This window comes from Emydura macquarii, unplaced genomic scaffold (genome assembly GCF_026122565.2).
Source record: "Emydura macquarii macquarii isolate MOO-44397 ecotype Brisbane River unplaced genomic scaffold, CSIRO-AGI_Emac_v2 contig_320, whole genome shotgun sequence".
In the NCBI taxonomy this organism is placed as follows: Eukaryota; Metazoa; Chordata; order Testudines; family Chelidae; genus Emydura; species Emydura macquarii.
This window is the reverse complement of record NW_027130457.1, coordinates 12,052,612-12,079,758: the sequence shown is the minus strand read 5'-3', so window position 1 is coordinate 12,079,758 and position 27,147 is coordinate 12,052,612. Positions and strand designations below refer to the sequence as shown.

At 38.9% G+C, this 27,147-nt stretch overlaps 1 protein-coding gene across 3 annotated transcripts in view; it reads right to left on the bottom strand.

The window, feature by feature from the left end:
• The window catches only part of SEMA5A (semaphorin 5A), a 546,230-nt gene that overhangs the window by 93,475 nt on the left and 425,608 nt on the right, over positions 1-27,147 (bottom strand). For all 3 annotated transcript variants that reach the window (XM_067529505.1, XM_067529521.1, XM_067529514.1), the window contains exon 15: positions 23,927-24,074. In XM_067529505.1, coding sequence (XP_067385606.1) covers positions 23,927-24,074 — 148 coding nt within the window. The remainder of the gene's footprint in view (positions 1-23,926; positions 24,075-27,147) is intronic.

Here is a 27,147-nt window from a genome sequence, read left to right as displayed (position 1 = left end):
GGTCGTGTGTACTCTCGCAAAGCTTGCACCTTGCTAATTAGGGGTCGCAGGGTCCTTTGGCCCAGTGTATAGCCCAGATACGTCGTCTCTTGCCACCAGATGCGGCACTTCTGTGGGTTGGCAGTCAAGCCTGCATCACAGAGGGTCCTCAGCACGGCGGCCACTTGATTGAGGTGGTTGCTCCAGTCTCGACTGTAGACAAGTCATCCAAGTAGGCGGCGTAGTTTATGTGGGGGGCCATAGCTGATCCATCAGCCTCTGGAATGTTGCAGGGGCCTCAGGTAATCCGAAGGGCATGCGAATGAAATGATACAGGCCGCTAGGTGTCGCGAAGGTCGTTTTCTCATGAGAGCGGGCCACCAGAGGGATCTGCCAATACCCCTTTGTCAGGCCGAGAGTGGAAAAGTACTGGGCCTCCCCAAGCCGGTTTAGTAGCTCGTCAATTTGGGGCATGGGGTAGGCGTCGAACTTGGAAATCTCATTGACCTATCGAAAATCAATACAAAAGCGCCAGGATTCATTGGGCTTGGGCACTAATACCACCGGACTCTGCCACTCACTCGTTGATGGTTCGATGACTCCCAGGCGCAACATGGCCTGTACCTCCTCCTCTACCGCCGCTTGGAGGTGGCGAGGAGGTGAGCGAGTCCCTGTCCGCTCAATCTCCCCGGGTTGAGTCTCGATGACGTGGTACACCCGGTTGGTCTTTCCGCGAGTGGCAGTGAAGGTTGTGGCGAAAGTCTCAATCAGATGTCTGGCCTGTCGGCGCTGGGGCCCACTCAGGGTGTCCCTGAGTTGGGGTTCTCCCGGTTCCTCCTGCTCGGGTATCAGTGGGCCCAGCTCTGGGTCTGGGGGCTGCGGGTTGATCAAGAGCCCCTCTCGTTCCCACCAGGGTTTTAACAGCCCACGGCAGGCTCACCAGTCCCTCTGCATCCACAGGCGGCAAGGCAGGAAGCTTCTCTGCGAGGAGCAGCTCCTCCAGGTCACAGGGCTCGGGGGATGGCTCGGCCTCAGGCAGCTCCTCCAGGTCCTGTCCCGTCTCAGAGGATGGCTTGGCCTCAGGCAACTCCTCAAGGTCAGGTCCAGTCTCGGGGGGGATCTCCCAGCCCTCAGGCTCAGGGAACTCTGTCCAGTTACTGGGGCCCAGGGGCCTGGCCCAGTCCTTGAGGCTGGTAGGCCTAGGCCAGTCTAGGGGGCCCGGAGGCCCTATCGAATCCTTGGGGCTTGGTCGCTTGGGCCGTCCCCGGGTCCTAGGCTTCGGGAAGCGCTTGCTTGGGGTAGTAGCCCAGCTGGGTTCAGGCCTTAGCTGCAGCCGGCAGGACGGCATGTCTGCCTCTGGCGGCAGCCTGTCCCTCACTGAGCTGCAGGGCCTGCTTTTTATACTCTCAGCCCCGGCTGAGGCTCCGTCTCTTTGTTGCCGGATTGGCTGGCTGGCGGGACCTATCGCTCCCCGGTTGCCGGGCAGACTGGACGGCCGGCTCTTTTTCTGCCTACTCTGGGCGTTGTTGGCCCTTCCTCAGGCCCAGGCTCGGAGGAAGGCCACTGCACCTTCCTACATTTCCAAAATAATTACTCTCTTTGTGGAGACCAACCAATGCTTCAGTCTCAAAGAAATTTGTTCAGGAAGTTAAGAGCTTTTGATAATGGAGATCAGAGGATTATAAATGAAGGCGCAACACACAGTAACCTTAACTCTTTGTTTTCATTATTTCAAAAGCTGTACTGTGAGGCTAATACCCATGTGGTAAACTGTGAAGTTGTGATAAACTGCAGAGGGTTAAATTGCATTCTTCATCTCCCTCTGACTATCTCATCTGTATTCTGCCCACTAATTCGTGTTCCCCTGACTCATTCCAAATCTCTAAGCAGCTTCAGACAGCCATTGTTAAAAAAATGAAGTGAAAAATGTCCTCCTTTCCTCCAAATCTGGTATTTTCCCCCAATGATTACATTAACCCCCAATGATTATATTACTGTACACTATTCAGTCCTGGGCCAGTAGCAGTTTAAGAGATGTACGCTCAGGAACTCTCAGGGTTAGAAAATGGAAGCTCTATAACTTTACAAGGTGAGAAATACCTGCTTACAGTGTAATAAATACTTTGCTTCTACCTCTAGTAGATCATAAGGTATCTGACCTTAACACAAAAGGATTGTTACATATATATTGTGAAAGCTTTTGAGACAGTCTTTCAGGTTTCCTAAAGGATATTTCCTCTAACTATGAAACCAGTACGGGCAGCCTGATATATTAAAAATAGTACCAATAAACTGTAAGAAAATTCTCTAAAATAGTTTTCTGAAACATGTGGCAGGTACAGAATATATGCTGGTGTGGGATACAGGTTTAATTGGCACCCCTTTATACTGACCTACATAACTCATTCAAGGCTTTGCCATTTGTGATTAATGAAACCATCCCAAACTATTTATTTCTATTATAAGATGTAAAATTTGGTACCTGTGGGTACGTTTAAAAATAAGACAAACAAAAGCACCACAATAAACTAAATTTTACCTAAAGCAACCAAAAAGAACCTGGTAGTGAATCATCCCCCCATATCAAAATAATCCTCAGAAAATAGCCAAGAAACTTGGATTCTTTTACACCCAAGGGGAAAATGAATTAAGAGTGAATTCTCTCCACAGAGAACCCCTGGCCTCCACCCATGCAAGTCTAGGGATTCAGTCTGGCTTTCTGACTCAATAGTTCAAACTGCTCTCCTTTTGTACGTTCAGTATTCTTTCCTTCATTATCCTTGATCTCAAGGCAGCCATCCACAACTTGGATTAATCTACTCTCCTAACACTGCTTCCACAGAAATGCACGTTTGTGGTTCGCTTCTGACATGGTTCTGCTCCTGCTTCTCAATAAGAACATTATGCCATACTAAACTATCAAACAAATTCCATACAGTAGGTTATATATTGCTGATATACATATATAAGCACACAATCTCTCTCTTGCCCTCTATATATTAGGTATATAAACATAAAAATTGTAGACACTACTCCAGTATTAAAGGGTAATTTTTAATTGTAAATTATTATACAGGCACCTATTTGGAGAAGATATTGACAGATGACAATCTGTTCAGTGAAGACATTTTTAAGAATTTTGTGTCAGAGAAACTAATATCCACCACTCCCCTCAACCTCCACACTCAAAAGCCATGAAAAACTTATAACATATTTAAAAACATGTAGTTTTTCAATGTGAATCAATGGAACCATATAAACATGCATTCTGTCACTAGGAAGCCTTTCCTTATGAGCTTACCCCTCCGCTTAAAAAAAATCACAAAGCATCTTTTAAAAAAAAATTCTAAGGAGAACACAGAGAGGGATTCAATTAGATAAGTTTTGTATTCAAAGTCCTCTATGAAGCATCAAAGTTATGTTTGTTGGCATCTGTGCTTCAGCTGTTGTTTTTTTTAATTCATTAAGTTTCTTATTTTCTCCAAAAAGCAAGTTTCTGACTGAATGTAGTTCCATATTTAGTGAATGCATTAATCAATGACAGGTTTTTCCCCAGCCTCTTACTCTGTTCCTCTAAGTACCATGCTGATATTAAAACTGTTCAGGACAACTATTTTACTAGAGCTCAGCAGGTGACAATTTTATGGGATTAGAACAGACATGCATAAATATTTTAGTTACATTCCCCCAAATTGTGTGAATTTTTTCCCCAGTCACAAAAAAGCTCTTTGACGGCCACATTAAACTAACAGTTCTTAATATAATAGGCATCCACTCATGAACAAATCCTTACATCTTTTAAAGAACAGTCGGAATTATTGAGAGTCTGAGTCTGCACCAGAGCCCACTGAAAGACTCTTTTGACTTAAATGAGATTTGGATAAGGCCCTGTCTGAGTGGCAACAATTAAGGATATCTTATGGGTAGATTGTGTGGTTCAGTGTAGTGTGTAATAAGAACCACAGTTAATACACAAACCAACCAATGGGCACATTTTCTGCAATATCTTATAACCAACACTAAGGGATCTGAAGGGTCACTGATGACCTTGGCTATCCAGCATTTGTGAAAAAGATCCTCATTGTGAAGATATCCTCTCTAAGATGCACATAAAAATCTTAAGTAGACCCCAAGTTTGAAAAAGTCATACATTTTGCCCACTAATTATTGGATGGGAAAATAAAGAATTCTATGGCAGAGCCAGAAAGACTTCAAAGCAAATGAATTTGCAGCAATTGTGATGACAATTCAGGGCTAGATTGTACCTTTATATAACTGTTCCACCACAGGGTCAACCCTGAGAATGAATTGTGACTCAGAGTCACAATTTGTTTCCTGCTCCCCTTGCCCTTGGGGAGGAATACGTTTTTGTGAAGCAGCTGTGTGTTCGGCTAATCATTCTGGCCAGTGAGTAGGGGGCTGCAGCCAGGTTCTTTTCACTCCCTGCCCATTTTTGGTACCTCTCTGCCAGCACTCACTCAAGGGCAGAGGGTTGAGAGGGTAGCCCCTGACCTCTTGTTTGTGGCCAGAGTCAAAAAAAGAGCAGAGTTAAACAGCGGATCAAAGAAATACAGACCTTATTGTTACCCCACTCTATGTGGCTGTGCAAGGACTCTAATAATCTAATCTGCAGAGTTTTAAACAACATTTTGAGCTTTTCAGCAACAACTATTACTCCCTTTAAATAAATACAGTGCAAGATTATTTTAAAATGATAGTTGCATGTATATGTTAACAGGAAAGAAGTACAGAGTTCCCAATGGTGCAATCAGAATAATATCCGGAGGGATGGAAGAATCTGCCAAAGCCAGAAGCTTACTTGGACATCTTTAATGGACATGGTGAAGTTGATTATTGCCTTTAATGAACTAACACTTTTTAAAGGACTTTAGCTGCTGGGGCTTTGAACATATCATTAATACAATCATACAGAAGATTACAGTAGAGCCAAATCAGTTAAAAATAACCTTGGGTAAGAGGCACTTCTGGAAGCAATATTGCTACTGAGTATGAGGTGGACAGCCATCCCTCTCAGAAGTTATCACTTTTATGGGTGGTATTTGTGGAGTAAGATATTCACAGAATGTATCTGTGAAAAGCCATTTATCTGGGGTAGATGGAGCCTCATTCCGCAGTCTACACAGGCAAATTCAAATACCAAAATTGGACGTATCTACGCATAGAGTACTAGAGCAGGAATACATAGGGAGCTGCAGGTCATGACTGAGGTGGACTGAAAATTTTGTAGGAAAAGTTTGCCCAATGATCAAATTGAAAGGATATGCAATAGGTGGTTTTGTCATACATATAATTCTCACTGTTGCTTAAAAAAGGGGAACAATAAGAAAAAGACCACATCTGTTTCCGTTATGCCTTACTCAAAACATTTTTCTTTGTCTCTCACTTGAATGTACTGTATATTTCCTAACAATTTAACTAAGGATAAAAGGAACAAAAGCAATTCTTGAGATTTGTAACGACATAAACATTTACCTATTTAATAACTCATTAAAGCTATATTTGTCAATACATTTATCTCATAGAGGTATAAATGAGTTTTTGTTGCAATATTTCACTAAAACAATATGCAAGTGAAAGCAACATTTTTTCTTGTATTAAATAATTTGCAGAAACAAGTTGCAGCAAATAATATTTTTTGTAAAGTTGAGATTTGTAATCAGATCTAAGAGAAGAATGTATGTGTGCACAAGTAATTTTAGTGAGTTAAACTCATGTTCTAACCTCAGCCAAAAACCTTCATTAAGCCACAGTTAAAAATATAAACACCTATCAATTGTGAACATGGACATCTTCAACTTGAAAAATCACACCTATTTTTGAAAACTTTGTACCTAATATATAGTTACAAGTAACACGTAAGATGACTAAAACTGGAAAATAAGCACATTTTTTTTTAAAAAAATCTCTATTTTTTCCAGTTTCTTTACCTTGTACATTTGACAGCATGGTCTCATTTTATATTAAGGGTACATGTATAAATAGTATTTAAAGAGCTAATAAATGATCATTTGATGTTTAAATAAATGCCTAATCAATTGTTACAGCTTGTTTGTGAAACCAACAGGCCACTGCTTATAACTATAACTTATAACATCTATAACACATACCTCATGCCTCTAACAGGCTTACAACATCAATCAATCAATCATTAGCACAAACTATGTATATGTGTATCCTTAATAATGGAGTGTAGCCAACAGCACTTTGCATATAGACAGTCAATGAGGAAGGTGACTAGTTGAAAAGTTCTTTACAAACATAAACAAAGCCACTGAATTTAAAAAAATCTTAAATTGTGTTTTAAGGATTTTGCTTGTCCGTTTGTTTGTTTTTAATCAGGACATATCGTTTAAAGGAGGCTCTACCTAAGAATGAACTTTTTTAAAAATAAAGTTGGTTTTTTTAGTTTGTTTTTTTAAAATCCAATTGACAACAATCCCTTGAAAGAAAAAAAAAGAAAAGAAAAAAACCTTATGAGAACACAGCAGTTTTCTAAAAACAACACAAGCATTCGAAATTCATATTTAAGGTTGCATTAAAAAAAAAATCAAATTTTAGAAGTCTGGAATAGCAGTTATATCTACCCAACCAACTTAGATTTGCCTCCATCCTCTGCTGACTTTCCACGTAATATGCACGTAATGGTGAGTGTATAAAATGGAGACATTTTGGTGAAAGACTTTAGATGAACTAAATTTTGATAAAGACTTTAAGAGATTTGCAGCCTCTGGATGCAGACATCTTATATCTACTTTATTTTTACAGTTTGCTAGTTCGGTCAAAGAACTTTAGAGTGTATGGGTTTAGTTTTTACGTATATGTCAACATCTGCAACACGTGCTCCTGCACCCTAAAGAGCAAGCCACTACTATTTTTCATCTGGCCCTCAAGAGTTTCCTCATAAACCTAGAGTTGGCAATTCTATTTCCATGCTAAGTCTCAAAGTCTGAGAACGTTTTAAATTTAGGAACTTGTATAATTTCAGAAAATTGTTCAAAATGATTCTCCTGTCTGTGGTCATTTCTGATGAAGCGAAGTACACATCTGTTTCTTTCAGCAAATATGTGTAGTGTTAATGGTCTTAAACAAGCTGGGAGCAAATTTCATATTCACAACCCTTTACTTAGTTTTTGTTTGTTTGTTTTTTAGAGTTTAAGGCTTATTCAGTGACAAGAATCACTACAGAGTTTGTGAATTGCTTACCACATTTACAGGGATTTGAGGTAAGCTTGGAAATTGTGCCGGGATGGAGCCTATTCTTCTCTAAACTGCCTCCCTGCCTTCCTAGTGAGTCTCTGTTCTGTTTCCTTCACACTGCCCCCTTCTCCCTCCCAAATGTGATTCCTGGCCTACCTGTCTCTTTCTCCACCTCTAAAGTTATAAGGGCATATGCAGAGTTTATATACTTTGTATGAGGCCTATATTATATGCAGAAACCAATTCTAAGAACTAAATAATTCTTCCAATGAACTCCCTAAAACTAGTCAAGGGCACCTATTCAAGATAAGAGATTAAAAAAATCATGTTTAGTTTTTTGTTTGTTTGTTTTGTTGTTTTATGCTAATCTATTCTGGAATGATGACAAGCCAAAAAAATTAGAGAGCTTTTTAAACGTTGTACTCTCTGATTATTTCAACCTTCCTGTCTCCAAAGCATCTCGTCCCATTTGCCTCCAACTTTACAGGTAGTTCTGCTCTTGTAGAACATCCTGCCTGTGAAATTTCAAGGCAAATTAGATTAGTTTTGTTGAAGTTATGAGTGAATAAAAAGGGGGCCTACAGCGGAAGGTTATTTTCAGTTTTTCAAATAAACAGACTAGCATCTTTTCATAATAAAGCATCTCATATCAATACACTTTATATTAGTTACAGTTAAAACTCTGTAAACTGCAAAGATTCTTTGCTATATATCAGAAATTGCCTGTAAAATCACTAAGCCAACTTTTCTATCCAAATACTCCAAAAAAGACTACAGACTTTACTTTCTACAAGAATTACATTTGTGTGACCTACAGCCAGTCTTTTGATGGATTAGTTCCTGTAATCCATCACTTACTTATTTTTCCTGAGTGTCATGCATCATTTTTATACTTCATACCAAAATTGCTGATGCTAAATTCCAGTATGCCTAATATTCTTTTTAGCCTTCCATTGCACAAGCAGATTATGTGCACTGATATTAATCCTTTTTCTAAGTACACTCAAGCCTCTTTAACAAATGCCCATACTGCCAAGCTACCACACACAAGCACTTCACATTATACCAACATGCAGCATGTGAATGTGTATATTACATTTCCATTCTTGTGAGGACCAAACAGTTTGAAAGAGAAAAGCATGAAACTTTCTCTTTCCTTATTTCCAAGTAGAGCTGTTTATTTGCCCCAAAACTTAGATTTGGTTCAACTGAAAACATCAGCAAATCTGACACAAATTTGCTGAATAGTTTTCGACAACAAAATTTTGGGGGCTAAATTCTGAAGGGGACTTAGGCACCATTCACAAAACAACCAAAGGATGAGGTGATGTGGCCCCTTCCACTCAATAGCCCAGTAGCTAAGGCACTCACTTGGGATGTGTGGGACAAGTGGAACTGCTGTGATGCAGATCACAATTTGGTCCTTTCTTCCCCCAGCTCCATGGAGAAAATAAAAATGGTACAAGCCCTTTTCTTGGCACATCTTCATTCCTTCCATGCTTGCTCAGCTGTTCTGGACAACACATGAAGGGGAAGCCCTGAGCCAGGGCTCTGCCTGCTTCTCACCTTTGCCTGTCCTCTCCCAACACCCCTGTGCAGGAGTGGGAGCTGCAGCTCTGCTCTCCCTCCTGGGCAAAGTTGGGTGATGAAGGTAGCCTGAGGAGGGGAATATAAAGGCTTTTTATGCTCCCTTACTCCCCTATGTAGATGTGCAACAAAGCTCATGGTTGAGCCTTAAGTGATTAAAGATACTAAACCAGGGGCTCTCAAACTTTTTTGGCTGGGACCTCCTTTGAAAATATTTCAGGCTGTGATGACCAACCCCCTCCTCCCCCAAAGTGATGACTCTCCCTCATGTCATCCTTACTTCTACACTGCTGCTGGGGGTGACAGCCACAGCCTCAGCATATGCGGGGGTTGACAGCTCGTGACCAGCCCATAATAACCTTGCAATCTCTTAAGGAGTGCCAACTACCAGCTTGAGAACACCTGTACTAAACCATAATGAATCTATTTTTGTTTGTTAGATTCTAAAGTGTTTATTAGGTTATATCCTCAGAATAAATCAATAGAGCTACATCAATTTACACCAGCTGAGATCTGTTTTTATTTTGGATTCTAATAAACTGCCAACAGAACTAATGTGTAAGCTTTTTCTTTATTCTTCTAGAAGTTTATACTGCATTTGGGGCCTGATCCAAAGCCCACTTAGTCAATAGCAATATTTCCATTGAGTGGACTTTGGATCAGGCTTTTGAAGAGGAAATGTATAACCCACAACTCCTTTTTTTTTTTTTTTTTGCCAGTGACAACCTATAATCTCTCTGGACAGATCAAGGCAAGAAGCATATTGTGGATCTGACTCACTACTTCATTACTCCAGTTTTACACCAGTGACTCCACTGAATTTAATGGAAAGGTTAATCAGATCCTTTGTCTGCAAAGTCTGGACTGTAACCTAGGCTTTCTCATGTTAAAAATATTTCAGTAGCTCAATCAGAAGCCCTGATAATGCCAATTTAAAGGTCTAAAATTAGGGATTTGAATATAATTAAAATATCTGTGATATTTCAGATGTAACCACAGGTGATGCTGAATAGGTCAAATTCCGCCCCAGTGTAACTGGTATCTGCAGTGCTAATATTGTTGCTATGCTGTAATTACTTAGTACTTCTGAGGGCATCATTTACCTTGAACCTAGTAGGAACGAAGAGAGCTTAAGTTACCATATGTTCATACATATTTGGTTTCTGCAATTTCATTATCTGAAACTACCTAATGCCACAAGGAAGCAAAAATGAATGAATTTCTGGACTGCAGCTAGCTAATCAAAGCAAGGGTCCCTTAGAGGTGACATTCAGATTCCATAATCATTTGCTGTTAATATGGCAAACTGTTAATATCTTAACATTCAGAAAGTTGCACTTCCGAGACATGCAAAAAAGTACATGTATACTGTTTTCTATATTGTAAAGTTTCTCAGATTTGGCACTGTAGAATTTGACTTTCCCTCCAATATATGGATGTGCATCACTGTGTACACTGAAAAACAAGCGCCAGTGCCTGCGTGCCTAATGATATTTCAAGACACAAACATGTATTCCCACATATCAGAGAGTTAGGGTCCAAGCCCTTACTACTTTTTCAGTCAGCAGTGGCTAGTAAACACGCACAGGGCTCAGAGGGCACTATATACCAAATACATAAGAAGTCAGCTACACTCAAAGGACTTTTAATATTTAACACAATCCAAGTGCATATTTGCCCTTTCTAAAGGCTTGTGATCAGAGATGCCCATGTGAATGTTGCAGGCCTTGAAGAACCAACTTCCATTGGCACAGAGGACGTGGTATTACTGCAGAAATGTTTAATACTGGATGTTGAAAGAGGAAGAGAGAAGATTTAATCAATCCAGGAGGAAGGAAAATAGGCCCTTGTAATAACTACATAAATGAATGACCCAAAGGCTACTTAAAATGTGAGCCCAACCTGGGAAGGAAATGGCTGACTGATATTATTTTCAATGAAGAGCAAAATCCTATCACAGACTAATAAATTAAAAATCACTGTGATGCTCTGAGAATAAATGAAAGCAAGAGACAGGCCATCCGATAAATGTCATAAATTTGTACAGAGTTCTGTGTAATTGCACTCTGATGGCTGAGGACTGCTGCCAATTAGCCTGGCTAACAAATCAATCTTGCACACTTGGACAGCTCTTGCAATAGTGCCGTTATAACTGTAACAGCACATATTACCGATACAAGTCTAACCCATCACTCAACCTACTGATGTCCTACTGAAGGACATACGGCCTTTTAAATGACCAAAATGTGAAACAAAACCATTGTTCTGTTACTCTTTCATGTCTATATGTGCAATTTGGAATAATTTTCTGGTGGGGAAATTTGTTTCCAACCCATGTTTTTAATCATATGATGGTAAATCCAACAGGAATTAAAGAAATCATAAAATAAATAAAGTGTTAAAGAGTTGATTCAAGCAATCTGATTGGCTAATATAAAGAGGCCCCTTGGAATTGCAATACTGGATCAGACCAGTGGCCCATCTAGTTCAGTGTCCTGTCTCCAACAGTGACCAGAACCAGTTTTTCAGAGGATGGTATGAGAATAATCTGTTCTACACATAGGTCTCATCCTGATATCTAATAGTTAAGAGACTGGTTTAAGCACTGAAGCATAAGTTATAATATCCCTTCCGAACTTTTTATTGCCATTAATCATGCTCTCTCTAGATATTCTTAATGTTCAATTCCTTTTTGATTCTTGATAAGTTCTTGGTCTAAAAGACTCCCTATGGCAATGAATTCCAAAGCTTAATCAAATGTGAAAAAAGTTACTTTCGCTGGTTTTGAAATTCCTGCCTTTTAATTTCATTGAATGTTCTCTTGTTCTTGTGTTTGGAGACAGGGAGAACAGAAGTTCCCATTCTTCTCTAGATCATTCATTATTTTATATACTTTTATCATGTCCCCTTTTATCTGTCTCCTTTCTAAGGTAAACAATCCCAATCTTTTCATCTTTCTTCAGATAAAAGTTTTTCCAGGCTGTTGAACATTTTTGTTGCTGTTCACTGAACCACCTCCAGTTTGGCAATACCCTTTTTGAGATGGGGTGTGCAATACTGCACACTGTATTCCAGGTGAGGCCATATGACTCATTTATAGAATGGGCATTATATTGTTTTTGGTATAATTTCCCATTTAATTCCTTATGTACTCTAACATTTTGTTTACATTTTTAATCACAGCTGCACATTGAGTAGAGGATTTCATTGAACTGTCTACAACAATGTCAGGTCCTATTCTTGGGGTGTTACAGTTAATTGATAACCCTGTAAGATGTAAGAATAATTTATTTTTCCCTCCAATGTGCAATTACTTTGCATTTGTTGACATTAAATTTATTTGCCATCATGTTACCCATTCACCTAGCTTGTTTAGGACTCTCTGTCATTCCTTATAGTTCACTATGCTATGAGAGCATTATTTCTCTGGAAATGCCTTATACATATAAAATGAAGCTGCATTGCGTATACAAAAAATCTTCCCACATAGTTTTGTTTTGATTTTCAGTTTATAATAGCAATGATCACTGAGATGGGGGCATTTCCCAGAGGTAACTGAATGATTAGGGTTAATAGCAATCAAATTTGCCAAATGGGTCAGTCATCTATCTCCAGGAAATGTTATGTAGCTTGATAATTACTGATTAATTATATAACCTCTGCAGCACTAGAACCTCAGTACCAATATCCTGACTTGCTGATTAGGAGTCCTTATCTCCAGCACGAGGACCATCACCATAAATGCCTTCCTTTCCAAAAGGCCAACACTCTGTTGTCCTCTTTTGTGGCCAAAATGTTGCAGCCTCGGTAGCAGCTTGGGCTAACTGTCAAAGCTCAGACACAAATGTAGGATAAGTATAAAATCAAAGACTTAAAATTAGCTTAAGTTTGGTTAAGGATATATATGTGTTGTAAAAAAAAAAGGCCCTGACTACCAAATAGAAGGAAGGCCTTGAAAATAATAAGTGATAAGACCAGAAGAAATAAAGTGGGGAGGATGTCTGGTCCAAAGAATAACTAATGAGATAAGGGAAAGTTTCTAAAAAGAAGTCCTCTGACCAATAGGGGTGACTGCAAATGTTTTTTCCAATCAAACAAAAACCGTCTGTCTTAAAATGAGCCAACAGGGCCCTTCCTCAATGCACACACCAGTGTTAAAGCGTATGTGAACCCAGGTGCAATGAGAAAACTGTTGGCCAGCAAGGAGGAGGGGAGGAAAGACCTTAGAAAGAAAGGAGGTTGTAAATCTTATCTGGATTAAGATTGGAAATAATGGTGAACTGTCTCAAACTGGTTTTTAGCTGAAGTTAGTAATTGGCAATGGCATCATTTGTTTATTGAACAGTATAAAAAGTAAATTCTTAAAGGGTTCATTGCTAATACTTGCCTGACCGCAGTAGAGCTGACCAATAAGTACCCCTGGGTTTAGTCTGTTTGTAAGTATCTTGATCAAATACTTCTAAATGTTTTGTTACTGTAGTAAATTGCTTATTAGTTACGCTTTTTAGACATATTTAGAGCAAATGTATAAATACCATTTGGTCTTTGGATTTAATAAAGAAATGTATGGTTAAATTAGTGTTTGGTGGTGTCCCATATTAATATTAATAATTTAAATTATTATTAATAATTCCAGCAACATGGTGCGACACACTGCACCAAATGTACACCCTTATGGTGTGATTGTGTACCATTTGTGTTCACCCTTATAGTGTAACTGTATATTGTTTAATGCAAAGTATGTCATGAAAGGTGTTTTTGGAATACTCATGACATACGATCATTATTGTTATGGTAGTATGTTTCTTACAATGTCACATGCATGGTTATGAAACTCTGCTGTGTAATATTCCCAAATACATGTCTCACATGGCTTGAGGCAGATCCATGTAGACATTAAAGGCAGAAGAGGTAGTTCACGCCTCACTAAGGCATGCATAAAACAACCCAGCTCTTTCAGGAGCAATAGACTGGCCTAAGCATCTGATATTTGATTCAAATAGAGGAAGCCATGCCGGACATTGCCAATCACCTGACCCCAGAGGGTGGCAGAAAAACATGTTAAAGAAGGAGACATTTTGGTCTCTGGAGCTCTCTCTTGCAATCCATCTATAAGAAAACATCAAGACTGTCCACAGGGGGACAGCCTGGTTGGAGGCCGACCAACCAGCTTTTGGTGAGAACCATCTAAGACTGTAAGGCTACTGAAGAGTTAAACTTAGTTTAGAATGCGATTTGCCTTTTATTTACTTTTGATCAAATCTGATTTATATTCTTCTGCCTTATAATCACTTCAAAACTTTCTGTACTTACTAAACTTATTTGTTTGTTTTACCTAAAGCAGTGCATGTGGTTTGGGTGTGTGTAGGGACTTCATTTAAAGTGACAGAGCTGGTGCATATCAATTTCTTTGATAAATTGACGGACGTAAGTTTGCAGACTCCAGTGGGCAGCACTGAACTCTGTAAGACGGCAGTTCCTAGGGTTGCATCTGGGACTGGGGGTGTTTACTGGGGTCATTCTATTGCAAAATCCCATAAGTGGCTGGCCAGAAGCACTCACTCACTAAGATAAGAGCTGCTTGCTTGCAGGAGGCGGTGCGTGGGCTGACGCAGGAATAGGGGCTGACACAGCGGGGACAAATTCAAGACGGGGCCTAGGAACGAGGGGTTGGGGTGATGCAGTTATACACCAGTCCAGATTGCAGAGGGGAATGTCACACAGAGGTGTGAAGGCTTGGAGTCAGGTGGCTAACCTGAGCAGCCACCAGTGCCACAACATCCACATTGCTATTTTTAGTGCACTAGCTCACTCAAACTAGCATAAGCCTGTCCACCCATGCTGGGAATCACACCTCTCAGCTACAGTGTAGACATACATTATATGCTTTTTCCTGCTCCTGTAGTGACTGGTCTAACAGTAGCAGCATGAATTTGAGGCTGTACAACCCAGCAGTTATTGCTCCAAGGACACCATTTATATTGCTCTCTCTTGGATCAGCAGCCTAGCTGCGAAGCACCTAGAATGCTTCAGGAGCTGCACCAAACCTTTCCCCTCCATCTGGGTAAGTCAAATAACAAAAAGAATGAGCCTCACATCCCAGTTTTTCCTTCACAGTCTAATAGGGATAATAATCCTTAATCCACTGATGGCAATAGCAAAACTCCCCACACTCCCAAGTGGGAGCAGGATTGGACCCTACATGCTTTTTGGGTTCACCTCCAGCATAGAGTTTATCGTACTGTCCTCTTTTGTACTGGTATGGAGGGGCTTAATGCTACAACTAACTCCACTATACCTGGAAAGGGTTACATTTGTCAATGATACCTCTCACTATTAAAGATATTTCAAACACTTCACTTGACTTACCTTGAAGTTCTTCCTTTTTGACAAAGTAATTGTTTTACTTCAATTTAAGCTTTAAACAAATTGATTCCTTCATGCCTCTTTTAAGAACTATTAAATTACATCAATAAAAAGCAGTAATGAGATTTGCAATTTATTTGGTATAAAATTCAGGACTTCAGGGGATACAGCTCACAAGCGAGCCTTGTGTTTACTAATTTCCAGACTACCACATTGTCTCTATGGAACCACTGGATCAAATGCAGAGAGATGTAACACGTACAGGACTCACATAGATCTTCAACATTTTGTGACTTTCCTTTCACCACTATGACAAAATAATTTCAAGAAATAATAATAGGGGACATTCTCCTAGACCACACACCAATCAATATACAGTATAATACCCAAACAAGGTGCAAACAGCATCCAATATTTTAACACTTTTTTTCTTGGAATTTATGCTTACATTGGTACATAACTGTAATTAACCTACATATTTCAGATGGGCAGATGATTTAGGTACTAGGTACCTATTATTACATCTCAATTGAATGATCTAGAAATTACAAACACAGACACACAAAATCCAAAACAGAAAACATAGTCCTTTTAATTGTTATGAAATATTGGTTGGAAACTCCCCAAGAGGTTTAATTAACATGTATCTAAGATCTGGCCATTCTTCCAATAAAACTTTATGGTGTGCAATGATATGGTCAAGCAACACCACTGCTGCTTAGATCAAAGCCAATGCATACCAACAAGAAACTCTTTGTGAATATCAAAAGAGAGTTCTAGAGATACTGGATTATTGCCCTACAGTACTTTGGAATTCCCAGAAACTATTATTGCCTGTTCACATGAAATGTTTAAATCAAATACTGTCTAAAGAGGAAAAAAAACTCTTGGATGAGAGAATATCTGTAATGAAATAGAATGAGATTTGTTTTCATAGTTTGCTCATGTTCCTAAGACACTATTGGGCTTTGTATTTAAAACTTGGACTGGCCATTTAAGAGAATTCTTCTACCTGCCATTGGTTTGAACTCTTCCTGGGTAAGGCAGGTAGGAATTCATAAAAGAAAGGATCACAAAACAGCTGGAAGTCCCTGAGATAGTTCAATATGGGCACTCTGGGGCAGATCCTTAGCTGGTGTAAATTGTCAAAGCTCTATTAACTTTAGTGGACTTATGACACTTTACACCAGCTGAGGATCTGTTCCCCTGTTTCTAAAGTTTTTTTTAAAATGACTACTAAAGAAAGCAAACATTTGAAAAACATTTGAAAAAATATTTTTAAAAAATCAAATAAATCACTCAGTAATTTGATTGCTCGGAAGTGAAAAGCAAAGCACTATCAACAGGGTTCCATTTTCAGACATGTGCATACAACAGTTTAAATGTCACATTCAGCATGACTATGCATGCAAAGTCAGTAACTGCAGGGGCAAAAGACCAGACAGGTTTCTAACTGGACTTCTGCACATGCCATTAGACAATGTGCAGATGTTAGATGTGATTTTCTGAAAATAATTCTTTGATGTTATCTTATTTTTGTAATGCTTTCACCATTGTCTAATTTTTGTTTAATTAGATTTACAGTAGTGCCTATAGGCGCAACTTAAATCAGGGCTCCATTGTGCTAGACACTTTTAAAACATACAGGAAACAATTATACTTTAAACATACATGACAAAGAATGGGAGAAAGGGGTAGAAAAATGCATAGTGTTGATAAATGTTGTGTGAGAATCAGGATTATTTTGTATCACTTTTTTTTCTATTTTTTTAATTTATTTTTTCTTTTTCTATTTTTGTTACAGATTGTGTGTGTGTGTGTGGGGGGGGGAATAATCTTCATTTCCCCCACCTTATTTTAAATTAAAAAAAACCCCACAACAATGACTAATAGTGATTTTCATTTTTGTTCTCCTCTCATCAGCCCAAATATCAGGCATTCATTTTTGAAACTAAGGACATATTTTGAGGCAGGTTGTGTCTCCTTTAGTGGACAAATGTCCTTTCTCAAAAACCCTATCTCCAAATTCCCCTTTTAAAATCATAGTAAAATCATAGCAAAAGAATGAAAGAGAATATTTCTGACATTAGTCTTCTCAAGTATGACTTTTTTCCCACCTTGACTCATAATAGAAACTTTACGATGTAAACATTTTCTATTGTCAGAATTCTGGTTTCAGCACATTTCTTGAAGTTAAAACAAGATACAAATGCTATAGTCATGACTCTTTTTAGAGACACAAATATAATTCCTTTGCTTTATTCAGCAACAGAATACTGACTCACTTCGTTTTTCTAACAGTAACATATTCATTTGTCCAGATCCCCTCTCATATATATATATAAAGGATTTATAATATTAGTATGATATGAAATGAGAATATGGACAAGTGTATAATACATAAAATATGTCAGCCTACTTGACACTCAACCTAGAGTTCTTATTCTAGCAAAGAATGTCTAAAAATTAGGGTTGTTTTTTTTTGCATTATTAGCCAGATGCAAATTCAACAGAGATTATGTTGCTCAGGGGGAAAGAAGGAATTTCTGAAGCAAATATACAATGTATATGAGTATGATGTCGAATTTGAACAGATCTGTCTTTTGAGTCATATGAGTTCTACCCACAGATTTTCACAATGCCTCTATTTCTCATGTATTTCCTGTCTACCTTACAGTAACGTGATTTGTGATCTACATAAGATTTCTATTGCCAGACTTTGGCTGCTGCTAAATTTGACCATGATAGTCCTATCAGGCATTAGACAACTTTAAGCATACTATATTAACTTTGATTAACCTTCAGATGGCCCCTTTGGCTCAGGATATTGATTTCAAAGTTTTTCTTCTTGACCTTTAGGATTCTCTATGGTATAGTTCTCTTACATCATGAAGATATATTTATCTTATACTCCATGTTCATGTCTTTGTTATTGGACTTTTGTCATCTTTTTTCATGCCTTGTGTGAAATTTCAGTAAGTAAGAGGAGCGTTAAAATACCATAGTGTACTTCTAGTTTTGGGCATGTTTTTGATTTATCTCCCTTATTGGAAGCTTTGTATTTTTTAAAAAAGATATAAGCACGTAATGGACAACTTTACTGTCTTCAGAGACAATCCTGTGCATAAAGTAGCATATATTGTGACATTCCTATGAGTTTCTGTGAGGAAAATTATGGTGTCAGACACAAAGGAGAATAACATGATATGGGGAATAAGCAGCCAGAAGTGTTGAATTATTAAGGAGCAACCATTCTGGTTTTATGTAAATAAAACTTTCATAATAATTAACAAGTAGGAGAGAGAAAGACATTTTTACAGCACATAAGTACAATTGTTTTAAATAACAAGTTTTCAAAAATTGCCCTGAGATATCAATTGCATTTATTGGGCCTACTTACTACTCATCTTTACCCTTATGACAGGAAGTTCACTTTACTGAAATTTAAGTCATAGCCTGTCTCCCAGGGAAGTCAATTCAATGATTCACTCATTTTACAAAGCAAATTATAAAAACACAATAAGTATTGGTTATGCATATGAAACCCTTTCCTCATTCTAATGAAGTTTTATGCTTCTTTTTTCTAGACTAAGGCTTTGTCTACACTACAAGCACTGCAGTGTCACAGTTGCAGCTATGGCGCTTTAGCTGTAGACACTTGCTACTGAGATGGAAGGGGTTTTTCCATCGCTAATTGACTTCCTTGAGAGGCAGTAGCTAGTTCAACAGAAGAATTCTTCCATCGACCGAGCAGTGTCTATACTGGGGTTTAGATTGGCTTAACTACGTCTCTCACAGGTGTGAATTTTTCACATCCCTGACTGACGTAGTGAGGTCGACCTAGGTTATAGGTGTAGACAAGGAGTAACAATTATCCCAACTCCAGCAAGGGTGATTTAAAGATTTTCACTCTTTACAGTTTTTTACACCTTTTAGACAGGCAGGCTGCGAAATTACTTAAACAAAATTTTGTATACAATATTCTTCTCCTCTTCCTCAACATGCAAATAAAACATAAATTCTTCTGGTTGTAAACTATATCTACCAGAAAGCAGGATGCAAAGAATACTGTCCATTGTTAGCCTTATATAAAGACTGCTTTCCCCTACTTTCCACACTCTAGGCATTTCTAAAGTCAACAGCATTTTCCCTAGCAGAAGTGGGTGGGAAGTAGGAAGGAGAAGAGGAAAAGCCTGCCAACAAAACCAGATTACTAGTTTCCTTTCCATGTCATGTGGTCTCTCCTCTTCCTTATCCTACTAAAAAAGCAGTTACATCATGCTAACATAGCATCAAGAGTGTACAAAAGAGGGGACTTACTTTAGTAAGATGCTGAAACCACACTTCTGCTTAAAGATAAAGGGGGAGTATGATATTCTTCTGAATTCCACCCATAAAATGAGACATCACGCACAGCAGAGTGTGCAAATTGTTCAAAATATGGTCACACGTGAGCTCTCATCTCAGCTCACCCTCAGTGGAGTCTGAATACACCCATCGTCTCTGCTGAGCTCCTTGTGACTGGTTTCCTCTCAGTGAAGTATGCATGCTCTGATGATGCATCCCTACTAGAGGGGCTCACATACCCAACTGGGCTCATCTAGGCTGCTTGGGCTTCGATGTTTCTGGCTCCTGAGTTAACACCATTGAGACGAATTGGACCATTCATATCTGAGAGCTGTTATTACAAGTTCTAAAATGCAGGGAGATGACACTGCATCAGTTAGCCTCACAAATGTGAACTAAGTGTACCACAGCATCCGAAACAGCTAGAGACTCACTTTTAAAAAATGAAAACTTATATTCTGAAACCATCACAACAAAGGTGCTGATACACCTAACTGCTGTGTGCTGGCCCAATCTGAGCCCTGAAGATGACTGTGCAAGTAGATTCCACCTACAATGTGTGACGGCACACTTGTGATGGGACAACCAGGTAGCAACTCTGCCCAACATATGTCAACCATAGAGAAGAGCTCTTTCTGCTTAAGACACTATAGAGCTAGTCCTCAGTGGGGACAAGCCTGCCCTAAAATGTCCACTGGCAATGGTTTACCTACTCTCAAGCTTGTTATTTTACGCAGCCTCATAACCATTCAGAAAACAGAACCGTGGCAGCCTTCTTGCTGTGCTATGGGCCACTAGGCAAAAGAAATGATCTTCAGCTGAAGCTCTCTGGATAAGCTATATAAGGTTGATTAGTATGAAATGAAGAATTAAGCAAGGTCAGGAAGTCTGAAGATAAATGAAAATTGAGCCATAAAGAGAGAACTGAAGGGGTAGAGGGTCTGTTTATTGTCTTTAATTCAAAAACCTTCCTTAAGTAGGACTCATCACTGAGGCCTGACCTCGAGTTTTGGAGTTAAGTCAAAATTTAAAAAAATTTAGTGTATGCCAGCAAGATCCACACAAGTCAGTTAGTATGTGACAAGCTGGTGTGCAGGAGAATTTACACCCCAGCTGGTGCATACTAGCACACTGTATAGACAAGCCCTCAGAGGGATACCTTGCATTCTGTTCTGGATAGGATTACTCTTTTCATCAGAATATTATATTAACATAAAGGTTAAATCCAAACAACAATTAAAACAACTCATAAAGATAGCTTAAATTGGTCTTTTCCTATTAGTGCAATGATCTCTTAACAACAAATATGCAAATAAAGTCATTCTAGTGTATGTCTGCTTGTCCCTTAGAGCTCTATTACGGTAAGGAAACTTTTAATTCAAGACTGCTAGGTTTTAGCTCCAAACTCACTGAGGTTTAGTAAACAATATTTAGTCATTACACTTACATTCTTTGTCTTCCGAGAACATAAAAAAGTATAGAGCATACACTATCAATTTGTTGGTAATGACACTATTTAGGACATACTCAAAGAGTAGCAAAACTGTACTCGAAGAGTAGTTCTCAGCGGCTTGCTGTCAAACAGAAAGGGCATATCTAGTGGGGTGCCATAGGGGTCTGTCCTGGGACTGATTCTATTCAACATTTTCATTAATGACTTGGATAATGGAGTGGAGAGTATGCTTATAAAATATAAGGAAGATACCAAGTTGGGAGGGGTTGCTTTCACTTTGGAGAACAGGATAAGAATTCAAAATGACCTTGACTAGTGGGAGAACGTCCTCACTGAGTATAAAGTGGTGGGGCCCTTAGGCTGGCTGGATGGAGAAAGTGAGTTGTGCCCTTTAAGTGTAGGGATAGGGTTGGCCAGCAGTTTTGTAGGAAGAAGGTCAATAACCCTTTAAGCCCCACCTCCATTCCAGGTAAAAAGACAGGAAGCAGTACAGTTGGACCAGATGCTCCCAGATGACTGGAAGAAAGGGGGAATATTTATACTCAAGGTAGTGCTGGAAAAGCCTTCTTTAATCCAGACCAGCATAGCAGCACTCACCTTCCCACCCATGAAAATAGTTAAAATATCAGGTATCATCATTATCCATTTTGGGCATTAGACCAATTGCCCCTTTTCTTGGGAGGCTAGGAAGGAATTTTCTCTCACTGCCAGACTGGCCGATGCGAGGTGGGTTTTTCACCTTCCCCAGCGGGTTACAGAACTGCTGGTGTAGGGAAGAGGGTTGGGGTACGTTATAACGTCACAACTCATTATGTAAGTTTGTGGCAGATGTTCAGTGCAGGTACTCCATAGGGAATGGATATGGTGATCAGATAAAATTGATTGGTAAAGGATTTAAAGGAGGCATCATTTAAAGAAGCAGAGAAAGAGGGTTTGGGGCTCCTATGACAGGTTTGATGGGGAGTCAATCCCCTCTTCTTTGTAGCTTCCCATAACTTTCATACAAGGGGGCAGGGTCCCAGCAACAGGATGGGTGGGACCAGGATTGGAAATGGAGAGAGACGATAGCAGCCCCTTAGTATATGGAAATGTACATGGAATTTCCTGCTCTGTACAATTTTATCTGCCAGGTACTTTCAGATATTTAAGAATAAAATTGCAACCTAATTAAAACCACCTCCTGTTCATCTGGCATAGCCAGACAAATGAAACCAATAAGATGAATTATAATAAAGACAAGTGCAAAGTACTATATTTAGGAAGGAAAAAACCAAATACACAAATATGAAATGCGGAACAAATAACTGGCTAGACAGTAGTACTGCTGAAAAGGATATGGGGTTTATGGAGGATCGCAAATTGAATATGAGTCAAATCTAGGTGTCACAATTTAATAAATATGTGGTCATATTGGAAAGAGTCCAGAGGAGAGCAACAAAAATTATTTTAAAAGGTTTAGAAAATGTGATTTATGAGGAAAGGTTAAAAAACTGGATGGGTTTAACCCCGAGAAAAGAAGACTGAGTGGAGCCCTGATCACAGTCTTCAAATATTTTAAGGGATGTTAGAAAGAGGACTGTGATCAATTGTTCTCCATGTCCACTGAAGGTAGAAAAAGAAGTAATGGGCTTAATCTATAGCAAAGGAGATTTAGATTAAATATTAGGAAAATTTGCTAATTATGAGGATAGTTAAGCACTGGAATAAACTTCCAATGGAATCCCTATCACTGGAGGATTTTTAAGAACATGTTAGACAAACACCTGTCAGGGATGGTCTATGTATATTTTGTCCTGCCTCAGCACATAGGACTGGACTAAATGACATCTCAAGGTCCCTTGCAGCCCTACATATCTGTAATTCTATACTTGATTGTTGGGCGCCTCTTAGAGATAAAACGATCAGTTTTACTGAAATAGTTAAACCAAAGAACTGTCTAAACATAAGCATGCAGTAGCTGAAGTGGGAAGGAACTGTCTGAATATAGCAGACCATGCTAAAGTTGCTACAATAGTTTAATAATAAGGATGGGGGAGCAGAATCAGATTGCAAATCCCAATAACAATAATCTTAGTGGGTCAATTCTCAAATCTGACAAAGCACCTCATAACATTCTTCCTATCTCGTGGAATTCCCCAAGGCTATGTGGGGTATGCTATTTTCATTTAAGACCATGAACAGATTATGTGAAATCCAAAATACCGCTCAGCCTTCTGAATCATGTAATGCTAGCACAAGAATAACATGAAATAGCTATATGGAAAAATTACAGATTACATTCTAACATCTTTATGCCAGTCACACAGGTTTAAACACCAATCTGTGTCATAGATTTTTCTTTGTGCCTGTCACCACTGGAAGAAAAATATTTTGAAAGACTGAACCGAATGTAAGCCTGCTTGGTTAAGTTGTAAAATTGAGCCAAGGAAACAGAAAAAAACCTTCGAAACTATTAAATCTGCTTGCAAAAGTGAAATTTCACTTGTGGTATAAAAATCAAAATCAAAAGAGCCAGGACATATGATAAAAGAAAACAATATAGATTATAAATTACCCTTTATCATGTTTTGAACAGGCCTTCTGGTGGTCTAACAAAAGTTACATAGTCAATGACAAACTTCACAATTATCAAGTTTATCCTGTGAAGTTAGGAAACTTAAAAATTGGTCCAGTATGTGAGGACTCATGTTTTTCCTCCTACTTTTATAGCATTCTGACTAGAACAAAGTGAGTATATATTTCTCCTACTTCACAACAGACAAAATAAATATGCCTCTGACAAATCTCCATCTGTAACAACTTGCCTTTAGGAGGTCTCTGGTCTAGCTAATGGTGTATAACAGCATCCTCTGACTCGGAAACATGAATTTTTCTCAGTAAAATAAAAACAATACAGCTATAAATACACACTCATGAATCATAATGTTTGCAAAGCATGCAAGTATCTGTTAATGGGAAGGCATAGAAGCTACTCACCACATTACAGCCAGGGCAGTCAGGGCCATTCTCACATGTCCTGCGACGAGCCTGAATCCCTCCCCCACACTGGGCAGTGCAACGTTCCCACGGACCCCAGCCTGTCCAAAACATATGTGGAGGGCACAGCAAGTGCTCATTGCAGTATCTGTAACACAGGAAACCAAGAGGGAAAAGAATCTATTTAGTACAACAAAAGGTCTCTAACCTCTACATTTTTCATTATTTAGACAGATGTTTGCACATAGAAATGTTTTACACTGAGGACCTTATATTTATTTGTTGAGCCCTTTATTTTTTGTAAATGTCACAAGTAACAGTTGTCACACTATATATAGTGTATAACCATTAATGGAATTGTATTTGGTAATATTGTGGGTGCAGCATTTTCTTCATTGTCTAATCTCTTTCTACAATCTATTTAATGTACATACTCTATTGGACTGCTAGCATACTATTTACCAAAGTACTTAAGTCAATCACTGCTTTTGTAGAAGTAACCCCCAGATATCTGAGGGAAGAATTCAGTCCCTGGAATAGAAAAGTGGACATTTATTTTGACATAATTTTACTAGCAGAACCATGCTAGCCAAGCCTTGTTTAGGATTCCTCTTCTTCCAATTCAAATAGCTCAGTTTGCTTCTCAATTGCCCTAGTCCTAGTGTATCCAGTTTTATAGGTAAAATAAAAGATAAAACTGATTCCAACCATAAGAATACTATAGTATTTTTCTTATGTTATTGCTTTTACTTCTAAAGTGTGTTTCTAATAATTGTAATCTAGTTAGGATTTCTCAGTGGGCTGCACACAATCTGAGTCAGAAGATCAGACAGCTATCCAAAGGGAGAAACCAAATTCTACTCCAGGGCTTTTTCCTGACCTGAGCAAAATAACCATATAGGACACCGTTTCCTTCCTTCCTTCCTACTGCTGGTGTCCTGGTTACTAATGTCCACTTTCCCTTTACCCACTCAGCAAGTTTCCATTTGTACTGTCCTGCTATGAAAACTGACATTAATATTTCAATTTCTAATTTTTGATACTTGAATAAAAATAATGATGTTACAAATCTACAATTGCCTTCAATAGACTCAGAGACCTTTCTTTCACAAATCCCTAAAAACCTCAACCTATAATTCTTTATTATCAAATATTGGGGCTTGTCGAGATCAATAGTTAGTGCATGGCAAGCTGGGGTGTAAATATAAAGCGCACTAGTTTGGCCACACACTAGCCGTCCGTGTGGGCCCTGCTACTGTGCAGTAAAAATTCCCTAGTTCGCAATGACCTACCACCATTTCAAAGCGGAACAGATCAAAGAGGACTAGCCCCCTCTTTGCACAGTAGCCGGATCCACACAGTTAGTGAGCGACAATCCAATATGCTGAAGATTTACATCCCAGCTTCACACACACTAACTGTTCATCTAAAGAAGCCCTCTGAGTGTTTAGAACCAATTGCTCTGAGTGTATGTGTTTGTACTGTACAGGTAGATTTACCCTGTATGTGGGACTCTACTTCATAGAGTAAATTCAAAGCAACATGCACACATTTTTTGCAGTATTCCCCATGTTCTTAGTAGAGCAGTTGTAATGAAGTTTGGGACATAACACATACAATAAACTGACTCTGACATTAAGCCAAGAAGTTACGGGTTCAGTGTCACATAAAATGTGTTACAACTGAAGTGTCTTTGTTTAATATCAAGTCCCATTTTCAAATGTCAACATGTTATGTTTCTTGCTCTCTCAAGTAAGTACAGGGAAGAAACAAAACTTTACCATATGAACTTTGTAGTTGATACTCTAAGCGTTTGAAAGGTTAGGAATGCTGGAATTCTGCTAATCAGGTCCAGTTAAAGATTTGCCTGAATCTACAAAAATCACAAAGTGCTTATACAATCTCCTTTTGAAAGTATCACAAGACAAAAGTGCAGTCTTAGATTCACTTTGCCAGCCAAGCTCCAAAAACGTCAGGTATGTTTTTATAGTTAAAGATCAATTGCAGGGTGAATCTGGGAACTGTGTTCTAGCATGCGCTTTTGAGCCAAGTTTTATTAAGCCTCTTTCTGGCTGCATTTCAAGTTAGCCAGTAACTGCTTATTCCCTTTTGCAAACTCTTTCTTCCTTTTAATTTTTTCTCAGGACTCAGAGGTCTTTCATTCTACAGTAATTAAGCAAAACATGCAATGTAAGAAACTAAGATCTGTGTAACTACTGCCCTCTGCACTGACCTTGTTTATAGCAGTGATGAGGTCAGAAGGGAAAAAGGCACACACGCCCGCACACAAAAAAAAAGGCTAGGTTATTGTAATGACTTCCTCCTACTTTCTGACAAGTTCAAATTCAATTCTTCAAATACAGGAATTGCCATATTGGGTGGAAAAGAACAACACAGATCAATCTACTCCAGCATCCTCTTTCCAGATGTATCTGATGGTTCAAAGGATGGCAAAACACTCCAACAGTCCACTTATTTATTCAGTTCTATCTCATGGAGGGAAATTTCTTGCTGATCACAGCAGAAAATAAGTTTATGCTCTGAAGCATATGGATTGACAGCCCTTTTAATTTTTACCTAAATTAGTGTAACTGCATCTGCTATTCTTATTCCTATAAAGATATAATACTTTTAAAAGATACAAAGATATTTATCTCAATAATATTGTGCATCAATGAGTACCACAGGTTAATTATATAGCAGTTGGTTAAAACTGCACTTTTAATTAAAATGTGTTGTAATATTATTTACCTGTGTGTCCCCTTTGTTTTGTACCATATTACAGTAGAGTGTGAATAATAATCACCAATTAGACTCCTCTATACTCTTCATCACTGTATATACATGAATCATATTGTTATGGTGGAGGGTATTGGTGGCTATCAGCAAGCATTTCTTTGATCTACACTCAAGTACAAACCTCACTGAGGCTGATGTGTGTTCTAGTCACCCTTCATTAAGTTTAAATTCGAGAGGCTCTTAAAATTCCTTATGAAGTAAGATAGCTGAAACAACAGAAGACACTACCCTCCAGGGACGAGGCCATATGCATGGCTAATCAGAAGCTGAGCTACTGGGGTCAGAGGGGTTTTCCCTGGGACTGACTGCAAACTCAGGGGCCATGTGTGTCTGTGTCAGCAAAAAGCCAAGACACAGCCAGAGAAGCACTGATGGTACAGCCCTACTGTGAGCAAGGACACAGCCCCTTGTTTGATCCTGCT